General features: G+C 46.2%; 1 protein-coding gene across 1 annotated transcript; it reads right to left on the bottom strand.

Annotated features, from left to right (window-relative positions):
* Window positions 1-915: 915 nt before the first annotated feature.
* Window positions 916-5163, bottom strand: LOC134395566 (zinc finger protein 91-like). The gene is made up of 3 exons (XM_063121727.1): window positions 5028-5163; window positions 1600-3696; window positions 916-1567 (listed from the first exon to the last, which is right to left on the bottom strand). The coding sequence occupies exons 1-3, from the start codon at window positions 5161-5163 to the stop codon at window positions 1050-1052; spliced, it is 2751 nt and encodes a 916-aa protein (XP_062977797.1). The 3' UTR covers window positions 916-1049.
* Window positions 5164-10989: the final 5826 nt, after the last annotated feature.

The raw sequence follows: 10989 nt of genomic DNA, 5'->3' as shown, positions 1-10989 counted from the left end.
CAAACAGCGGGCAGAGAAATACACTTTGCTTTTTAAACTAGCACCGTATGTCGGTTCCGGGCGTATTCTAATGACTCTATAACAACACAATTCTTATTCCAATTAGAACCAGAACTTGAACGCTTCCCTACCCTCCTCCTTCTACCCTGTCCAAACATGCTTCTTTAAATTAATTACTGTAAGTTTTAACAAAACAAAACAATAAAACTGCAAGTGTAAGTACATACTTTAAAAGCTTCTTTCAGATATTAAAACATTCCTTTAAAAATGGAAAAGGGGGTAAATTACACATAAATTTCAGTAAAAACAAACCAATATAAGGCCAATAGTGAAAGACACCAATATTCTATACCACTCTTTAAATTGTTGGTAGTGTTGTTAGGTCTCCTATCCATTGCATTAGCTTTTATTTTTCCAATGTTATAGTATCAGTCTTTTAGCACTCAAGGAGCAAAAGAATCCAACTGGAAAAAAGGTCATGTAGGGCAAACCTGCACGTATGAAATAAGAAACAGAGAACAGATCAAGAAAACATGAGCAGCTTTGTTTAAATCTAAAATCTACAGACATTTAGATGGTATCTTTCCACTGTGAGTTCTTTGATGTACAGTAAGATTTGAGTTCTGACTGAACCTCTTTCCACACTCCATGCATTAATATGCTTCTTCCCGGTGTGAATTCTTTGATGAGAGGTAAGGCTTGAATACTGACTAAAGCTCTTTCCACATTCCATGTACGTAAATGGTTTCACCACTGTGTGCATTCTTTTGATTATACATAAGTTTCCCAGTATCACAGAATCACTTCCCACACTTCTGCCTGTGTACATTCATTGATGTGCAGTATGTACTCCACTAACCCTGAAGTTTTCCACATTCCATGCAGTTATATGGTTTTTCTCCTGCAGGAGTTCTTTGATGTGCACTAAGGTGTACGCTCCAACTGAAGTTCTTTCCACTCTGGACATTTATAAGGTTGATCCCATATGAATTCTTTTAAGTCTAGTAAGGACTGAGATCTGACTGAAGCTCTTTCCACACCTCATGCATTCATGTGGTTTCTTCTGTATGGGATCTTTGATGTTTAGCTAGTGCTCCACTATAACTAAAGCACTTTCCACACTCCAGACATTTATGTGGTTTGTTGCCTGTGTGTGTTTGTTGATGTACAGTAAGTGCTCCACTATGACTGAAGCTCTTTCCACAATCCATGCACTTATATGCTTTTACCCCTGTGTGTGTTCGGTGATGGCTAGTCAGGCTTCCACTATCAATGAAGCACTTTCCACACTCCAGACATTTATATGGTTTCTCACCTGTGTGCGTTCGTTGATGTATAGTAAGTGCTCCACGTTGCCTGAAGCTCTTTCCACACTCCATGCATTTATATGGTTTCTCACCTGTGTGCGTTCGTTGATGTATAGTAAGTGCTCCACTTTGCCTGAAGCTCTTTCCACACTTCATGCATTTATATGGTTTCTCACCTGTGTGCGTTCGTTGATGTACAGTAAGTGCTCCACTATCAATGAAGCTCTTTCCACACTCCATGCACTCATATGGTTTTACCCCTGTATTTGGTGATGGAAAATCAGGGTTCTACTATCACTGAAGCATTTTCCACACTCCAGACATTTATGTGGTTTGTTGCCTGTGTGTGTTCGTTGATGTACAGTAAGTGTTCCACCATCAATGAAGCACTTTCCACACTCCAGACATTTATATGGTTTCTCACCTGTGTGCGTTCGTTGATGTACAGTAAGTGCTCCACTTTGCCTGAAGCTCTTTCCACACTCCATGCATTTATATGGTTTCTCACCTGTGTGCGTTCGTTGATGTACAGTAAGTGTTCCACTATCAATGAAGCACTTTCCACACTCCAGACATTTATGTGGTTTGTTGCCGGTGTGTTTTCGTTGATGTACAGTAAGTGCTCCATTTTGACTGAAGCTCTTTCCACACTCCATGCATTTATATGGTTTCTCCCCTGTGTGTGTTTTATGATGTTTATGAAGTGCTCCTCTACTACTGAAGCTCTTTCCACACTCCATGCATTTATATGGTTTCTCCCCTGTGTGTATTTTATGATGTTGATTAAGCGTTCCACTACAACTGAAGCTCTTTCCACACTCCATACATTTATATGGTTTCACTCCTGTGTGTGTTCGTTGATGTACAGTAAGAGCTCCCCTTACACTGAAGCTCTTTCCACACTCCATGCACTTATATGGTTTCTTCCCTGTGTGAGTTTGTTGATGTTGAGTAAGATTTGAGCTCTGAGCGAAGCTCTTTCCGCACTCCATGCACTTACATGGTTTCTCTCCTGTGTGTGTTCGTTGATGTACAGTAAGTGCTCCCCTATCTCTGAAGCTCTTTCCACAGTCCAAACATTTATATGGTTTCTCCCCTGTGTGTGTTGTATGATGTTTATGAAGTTTTCCGCTCTCACTGAAGCTCTTTCCACAATCCATACATTTATATGGTTTCTCCCCTGTGTGTGTTTTATGATGTTTATTAAGTGTTCCACTACAACTGAAGCTCTTTCCACACTCCATGCATTTATATGGTTTCACTCCTGTGTGTGTTCGTTGATGTACTGTAAGTGTTCCACTACAACTGAAGCTCTTTCCACACTCCATGCATTTATATGGTTTCACTCCTGTGTGTGTTCGTTGATGGCTAGTCAGGGTTCCACTATCAATGAAACACTTTCCACACTCCAGACATTTGTATGGTTTATTCCTTGTGTGTGTTTGTTGATGTACAGCAAGTGTTCCACTTTGACTGAAGCTCTTTCCACACTCCAGACATTTGTGTGGTTTATTCCCTGTGTGTGTTCGTTGATGTACAGTAAGTGCTCCACTTTGACTGAAGCTCTTTCCACACTCCATGCACTTATATGGTTTTACCCCTGTGTGTGTTCGGTGATGTTCAGTAAGATGTGAACTCTGAGTGAAGCTCTTTTGACACTCCATGCATTTATATGGTTTCTCCCCTGTGTGTGTTTTATGATGTTTATGAAGTGTTCCACTACAGCTGAAGCTCTTTCCACAATCCATACATTTATATGGTTTCTCCCCTGTGTGTGTTCGTTGATGTACAGTAAGTGTTCCACTATGACTGAAGCTCTTTCCACACTCCATGCATTTATATGGTTTCTCCCCTGTGTGTGTTTTATGATGTTGATGAAGTTTTCCGCTCTCACTGAAGCTCTTTCCACAATCCATACATTTATATGGTTTCTCCCCTGTGTGTGTTTTATGATGTTTATTAAGTGTTCCACTACAACTGAAGCTCTTTCCACACTCCATGCATTTATATGGTTTCACTCCTGTGTGTGTTCGTTGATGTACTGTAAGAGTTCCACTATCACTGAAGCTCTTTCCACACTCCATGCACTTATATGGTTTCTCTCCTGTGTGTGTTCTGTAATGTATATTCAATTTAGAATTATCTTTGAATATCTTCCCACATGCAGCACCAATGTTCCTTTCTTTTTCTTTCTGATCTTCTTGTGACATCTGTAGTTCCATAATGTCAGTAGCCTGAAAAACAGAGGATTCCTTCTTCATTGTCAGGTTTTGCCTGTGATATTTTGGCCCCCGTTTCCCCCGAAATATTCCTTTTCCTGCTTCATGCTGGGTAGTATTCCACAACAGCACAGATGGCTCTTGATATGTCTCACTGTGCTGCCCATCACCTACGTTTGGGAGAAAAAAATCTTGTTAGGAGTTCAAGTAAGAAACTATGGATCTCAAGTGTGATCAAGCCCAGTATCTACTTCACTATGAGAGCACACAGAAGAGACTCCTGCCCCCTAGTAGATTGGTTAGTGAGCTTGACCTTCAGGCTTCCTCTCTGCTGCCTTTTTCTGGCCAAAGAACAATTGCCCCTTTGCAGGCTCAGACCTCTAACCCTGCACTCTTTGCAAGATCTTCTCCTTCGTGCAAAAGGTTGCTTCAGCTTCTTGCATCTGGGCCACAAAACGTGGGCAGCTTTAGCATGAAGTTGCAACTTAAGGTGGCGCACCAAAGTAGGTCGGCCCCTTGGGGTAGCCAGGAAAGGGATGAATGAGGGCAAGGTCTGATGGGCAGAGCAGAGGAGCAAAGGGACTGCCTGTGCATCTACTATCTTATGTATAGAATGAATTCTTAGACATACTGTTATTGCCTGTGGGCAGGGGAGATGTGTTTCCAAAAGCCACAGAGTGTTGGAGGGGCAGGAGTGTTGGAGAAAGGCAGAGGGGGACATGGTGGCCAAAGGCCACTGTTCAGTATGGGTGTGTGGAATGCTACAGGCTTTCGGTTGCTCCTAATTTCTCTCCGTCAGAGTGCCTGAGCAGCCCTCATGACAGACCCCCTGAGTCGGAGGTTCTGCTGCTGTAGAAAGCGAGGTCTGTGAATGGGAAAGTACAGCCCTGCAAGGCTTGATCCTGGATAAATGTGCCAATCTGGTCTGTATCACGGAAGCCTGGGGGGATTACACTGGAGGAGTAAATCCCTCTCCGCTTTGTTCACCAGGGTTTTCCATATTGCAGCAAGGAAAATCTGTTGGGCAAGAGGCCGATGAGTTGCAGCGGCCTATCATCACTCCATTCCAATGCCCAGCTGCCCTGTCCCACAGACTTCCGGTTTCGAGCCCGTGGATCTGAAGGTGGCTCCTTGGGACTGAGTAGGGATGATGATGGTGTGTCGCCTAACCCACCACATGAAAGACCTGCTCCTGGCTACCATCCTGCAGGCAAAGGTCTGAACTCAATTAGCTCCAGCAGCTGACGGAGGGAGACCCTACTGTCCAAACGGGCCTCAAAAAACAAACTTCAGAGAGTTCCCAGTTTATCACCCAGAAGACGAATACACCGTGTGGTGCAGCCCAGCAGAGCAGCCCAAAGGCTAAATGTGATGAAGAGCCAACAGCTTTAGGCGGAGGGCACAGGTTTCGCTTCTCTCCGTCCCCTGCACATTGTAGGAACTTAAAAGACTCATCCTGGATCAGACCGAGGGTCCATCTAGTCCAGCGCTCTCCCCTCACTCGCTACATCAGAGCTAACTGGCCTGGAGCGCAGCCAGCATACCCCAAGCCAATGCACCACCGGCCCAATTGGACTCTGAGCTAGCCAAACACCATACTCCCTTGGTGAAAAGGTGCCAGGGTTCGTCAGTGCCATGGGGTCCCTGGCTTGAGGAAGTTGCTGTATACCAATGTCCTCCAGGACCCCGGGAGATGCTTGCCACGGTGGCCTGTCCAGCACCAACACTGCTGCTCAAGCTGAAATGGCAACCAGTTCCCAATTGAAAGCATGTTTATCTTTTGAATACTTGGTCTCCATGTGACGAAGCACATGCCCAGAACGCAGGAGTTCCCGGCTTCAATCCCTGGCCTCTCCAGGAGGGCAAGGGGAGGATGTTGCCTGAAACGCTGGAATAATGCTGCCAGTCAGGGCTAGATGGACCAATGGTCTGACTCAGTATGGGGCAACTCCCTGTGTTCCTAGGATAAGGCTTCCGCAGTACCGAACTGCCCCTTCAATTGGGTGTTATCCCCTTCTAGCGAGGCAATGTGCTTCAAAACTTTGGGAACATTAAGGCATTCTCCTTTGGGGTGGGGGATACACCTGTTGCTCTATCCGCACACCCGGACTCATCTCTTGGGAGGCACTGGGACCAAGAAGGTCCTTCCCACCAGCTGACCTTTTCCCTGGAAATGCCACAGATCAACCAGGAACCTCCTGCATGCAAAGCGTCTGCATTGCCACTGGGCTACAATCTCACCTGAATCATACACGTATTATTAATACATTTATTCATTGCACTTAGATCATGCCTTTCATCCGTCATGGAACCCGGGGGGCTACATGCGGTTCCAAGGTGGTCTCCCCTCCAAGCCCTGACCGGACCAAGACCTGCTTAGCTTCAGGCATAGGAACATAGGAATCTGCCTTGTACTGAGTCAGACACTCGGTCCATCCAGCCCACAATCGTCAATATAGGATGTTGTAAGAATCTGCTGGGCCTGCGGTGGTAGTGGATGCCCCAGTGTTCAGCCCTCACGGGCCCAGGCAGACCCACAAGGCACTGGGGCAGAGCAATGCCCGAGTGCTGCTGAGACTTCAAGAATGCTCAGGCACAGCTCTGGGTTGCATCCTTTGCCCCTGCAGCGTTAAAGGACGCCGCCATTCAGGCAGCAAGGGGGGGGGAGGGATTTGCAATTCCTCCAGCCTTGGGGAATACATGTGTTTCTGTTCCCCACACCCCATTGCACCTCTGACACAATATGGGACAGAATAGAAGCCTGAGAGACCCTAAAGTGACAGTGCCACAGGAGCAAGCAGAAACTCCCCACACTCACCTCCTGGAAATGGCCAAGAAAGCATGTGTGGAACCACTGCCACTCCCCACCACATTCAGACAGCAGTTCCTGAACGATGCCATAGCCAATGAAATGGAAAACGGCTGGCAATACCTACAGAATCAACAGGGTCTCATCCCCTCTTCTCTCTCCCAAATAGGCCCATCCTATTGGGTCACAGGGATGGTGAAGAAATATCCCTCACTGCCACGTCTACTCATTTGCTTCCTGAGTGTAGGTGTGTATCAAAGGGCGGCCAAGGCTCAGCTCAACACGAGAAGTGGCCTGGGAGCAATGGTGTCGACATCTTTGCCTTTCAGGAATCGACCACAGCTTTGACCGGAATGCCAGTTCATACCATAAGAAAAAACCTCCAGAGCCCACTGGAATCCATTAGCCTTGGTGGAGGACCATCCGAATCGCAATGGCCAAGAAGAGAAATTCACCCCATTATCATTCATCAACTAAGGAAACGGAATCCTTACCAACAGATGCTGCAGCTCCAGACTCCTCCAGCATGACTTCCTGGGACAGAGCTCTTTGGCCTGGATCCTGGAGATCCATCTTCCCCTCCTCAAAGGACTCCAGCTGTGGAAAGAGGGAAACAATCTCTCCTCAGGAAGATTCTCCCTCACACACAGCACTGCTCTCAGTTTGGGATGGGGCTTTCCTCCTTCGTACCTCTTTGGTTTGTATGTCTTTACTTCTTCTAAGCTGCCTTACGTTTGAGGGGAGGGGGAAACTAGACCACGTAAATTACTTAGCTGAGATTTCAATGTCCTATCTTGTTTTCCTCCATGCCCCTATATTTCCTCAAGTTGCTCGATGTAGAAAATGTCTGCTGTTTAAGCTCTAAATATCTTTCCATCCTCCTTCCCCACTTCTTTCGCTAAGAAATGTATTATTGACCAATAACATTTCAGTCCCACATCAGCTCCAAAGAGTCCAGTGTGGCACACGTGGTCCTGCCGACTTTTATCTTCCCAACAACCCAGTGTGGTAGGTTGACCTGAGAGAGTAACTGGAAGAGCTCTGTGGCTGACTGGTGACTTGGAGCCTGGGTCTCTTGGGCAGGGGCACTGCCAGGGCTGGACCTTGGGGTCAACACCGGGTGGGGGCTACAGCGGCAGTCAGGCCTTGCGCCCGTGCATGGGCAGAGCAGGACCCACCAGGGATGACACTGCTTCCCACCGCATCCTTTCTTCTTTATTTTTATCTGAGTCTTTTGTACAATTTCTCTTCATACTTATCAATTGGCCATATGGAATATTTTCCCTGACATGTCTAGAATGTGCACTGTCCTATCTCAGGGGTTTCTTCCAGTCAGTAGCTTTTCTACAAAGAGTGGTATATAATCTCTCTTCCCCATTTTTCAGATATCTGGGAAATGAATATTGTGGTAATCACAAGTCACTTCAAATTTCATGTTCTCCCTTCTAATATTTTACCATTTGAAGAAATTTAATTCATCTATGTTTACTTGCCAGATAAAAAATCTATGTATATAACCCAAAATTTAAAACTTTCATGAAATGGATTATCCACAGAATATACATATAATTCTTCAAAATGCCATTGGAGAGGTGCCATTGGAGAGCCCACAGATATGCCAAATGTCTGCCAATAAAATTGGGTATAAAATGAAAAATATTTTTTTGACGGGACAAATTCAGCAATAGCTGCAATATAATGTCTTGGTGGCATCTTTTTTCCTCTGGAATCTAATGCCTTCGCTATACATATTAATGCATCTTCTTGTGGTATATTCGTATATAGAGGTGACATCCAAGATTACCGTTATATCACTAGAGTCAATTTTACCCAACTCCATAAGTTTCTTAATGAAGTCTGTGGAATCCCTTACATATGATTTTAATTGTGACAGAAAGGGAGCCAAAATGTGTCGGATTTTGGTTTTTATAAGCTACATCCTTTGTTCTAACCCTCTGCATTTGGTTCTTTTGGCACCACTATTGGGGTTTTCCTTTTTTCTTCCCCCACCCCCGCTATTACCTGAAACACCACCTTGTCTCATACGAGCTTGCCTGGTTTTTAAGATCCGAAAGAGAGAGAGAGAGTGGGAAGAGAGAGAGCCTTCTTTCATGACCACCACCTTCAGAGGTGTCATTGCTGGTGATATGAGCTAGGACCTTTTTGTTGGCTGCTCCAAGGCTGTGGAAATCCCTCCCACAGGAGGCTAGGTTCACTCCCTCTCTGCTGCTCAAGTCATCTTTGCCATCCAGAGATCAATAGAGCTTGGACAGCAGGAATGCCAGCCATATCACATGAAATATCCTCTAGAATTCAAAAGCCCTCTAGAATCCGAGCCACTGGAATCCAATACTCCAATAACAAAGGCCAAGAAGAAAAAGTCAGTCCTTTACGAAGTAAGGTAAATGAAATGACTGGGCATTTCTCCCAGGCATTTAACAGCATTTAACAGCATGAGCTGAGTTTTTTTTAATGGAACCCAGAATAGCTGTTTTTATACGGATCCTGTTGTTTTTATGCTTTTTATGTTTTTAAACTTTGTATATTTGTTTTTAATGTTTACTGTTTAAAACTTTTGTAAACCGCCCGGAGAGCTTCAGCTATGGACCGTATATAAATGAAAAAAGAAAGAAAGAATTCTTACCCAGATAGGCCACAGTCCCAGACTCCTCCAGCTTGACTTCCTTGGATAGAGCTCTTTGACCTGCGTCCTGGAGATCACTTTCCCCTTCAGTGAAATACTCAGCCACCTACGGAAAAAAAGAAAGAACTCTCTCTTCAGAAATATTCTCCTGCACATACACCGCTGCTCTCAGTTTGGAATGGGGCGTTCCCACATTCTACACCTTTGGGTTTTACAGCTTTACTTCTCATAAGCTGCCTCAAGCTCTGGGGAAGGGGTAACTGGACCACCTGAATTATATAGGTGGTGTTTCACTGTCCGATCTTCTTTTCTTTCATGCGCTATTGTTTTTCAAGGTGCTCGATCTAGAAGGGCCGGCAGTTTAAGCTTGTATTTATCTTTCCATCTTTCTTCCCCATATTTTCCTAAGAATATTTTGATGGATCATGAACATTTCAATCCTACGTCTGCTACAGGGAGTTCAGGGTGGCGCACGTGGTCCTTTATTCCTATAGACAAGAAAAACGTTGTGTGCTTCACAGCTGAAACATTATGCATGGTGATATAAAATCACCCCCCCCCCCGCCCTTTGGTCTAAGAAGCCCAAGACCCCTAGCTACATCACACAGGTTCTTATAAAAGCCCAACTCCTAGTAAGGTTTTGTGGATTCCTCTGGCATTGTCCCAACTCTCAGTATGCGGACTGTCTGCTGCCTATATTCTAAGGCAGGTAGAATATCAGACATATTCTCAGACATCAGCATCACTGACACCAGCAGAGCAACCTTGCAAAACAGGTTAGAATAATCTCAACCTCCATAGTAGAGAGGGTCCAGCAAAACTTTCAAGGGAACAACTGGAGAAGACGCGTTTAGAAGAGTGTCAACTGAGGTTCAGGGCTCATCTACCCCAAGAAGGATATTCCACTATGAAAGCAATACATAAAAGGTAGGAGCCACCCCAAGCAGGATATAGCAGTATGAAAGCAGGATATGGTACATGTCAACAGGCCCCAACAGTTGTCAGTGCACTTCAATACCATAGGCGTGTGCAAGGGGTGTGCCAAGTGTGCCTACGCACACCCCAATGTTTCCAGGACAGCCCCCACTTTTCCGCGCTCCCCTCCTTCCCACACTGCTCGAATTGAGGCTTCCAAGGAGGACAAGAAAGCAAACAAGCCACCTTTAAAATGCCTTTAAGCGCAGCCGGATCCAGCTTAAAGCAGCCAACATGAGGGAAGCAGCAGGAAAGAGGGAAGCAGCACGAGGCCCACCATTGTGAGGCTTCTTTGGCTGCAACAAGAGCAGCCTCCAGAGGTGGCGATGGCGGGGCCCTGCTCAGCGAGAGGTGAAGAAGCCGGTGAGTCACGTGGGCAGCGACTTGCTGACTTGGCTGGCTCAGGCGTGCGCAGCTCATTTCATAGAATCATAGAATAGTATTTTTGGAAGGGGCCTATAAGGCCATCGAGTCCAACCCCCCCACTCAATGCACACCCTAATGAAATGAGCTGCGCACGCCTATGTTCAATACCGCTATAAAGCAGTAGTGTGGCTTCTGCCTTTTATATACCGCTTTCATAGTTTAATATCCTGCTTGGTGTAGATGAGCCCTCCGTTTCTCCCAGCGAAGGGAAACCGACCTGGGCACTGCAACTCAGGGAAAATCAAACACGGCTCTCCTCCGGCAGCTCCCACCGATCCCCACCCGCACTAGAGCAGCCCCAAGGCAATGCTTCAGGGAGACGGCAGAGGGTCCCGATGGGCGGCGGGAGCGGCAGGAAGACCGTGCAATGGAAGCGCCCTACTTCCGAGACCAACCCACTCTGCGTGGTCTGCAGAGGGGGGGGGTCCCTCTTCCCCTCTCCACCCTCCACCGCAGCCGTCCCCTATGCACTCCCCCTCCCCTCCTCCCTCTCCGGATCTCAGGGAGACTGGATTGAGCCCCAGAGGTGGGGTGGGGGCTTCAAAGGGGTTCATGCAATTGAAAAGAGGCGGCTCCTTTGGGGCCCACTTCGCAGCACGACAGCAGGGT

This window comes from Elgaria multicarinata, chromosome 3, assembly GCF_023053635.1.
Source record: "Elgaria multicarinata webbii isolate HBS135686 ecotype San Diego chromosome 3, rElgMul1.1.pri, whole genome shotgun sequence".
NCBI lineage: Eukaryota > Metazoa > Chordata > Lepidosauria > Squamata > Anguidae > Elgaria > Elgaria multicarinata.
Note: the sequence above shows the minus strand (reverse complement) of the source record. Positions and strands in the feature narration are given on the sequence as shown.

Coding starts and splice junctions, on each gene's coding strand:
- LOC134395566 (XM_063121727.1), bottom strand. CDS start 5,163: ATGGCACTGACGAACCCTGGCACCTTTTCACCAAGGGAGTATGGTGTT. Junction 3,697..5,027: donor AGTTAGCTCTGATGTAGCGA/GTGAGGGGAGAG, acceptor TCCCAAACGTAG/GTGATGGGCAGCACAGTGAG. Junction 1,568..1,599: donor TGGAAAATGCTTCAGTGATA/GTAGAACCCTGA, acceptor CACCAAATACAG/GGGTAAAACCATATGAGTGC.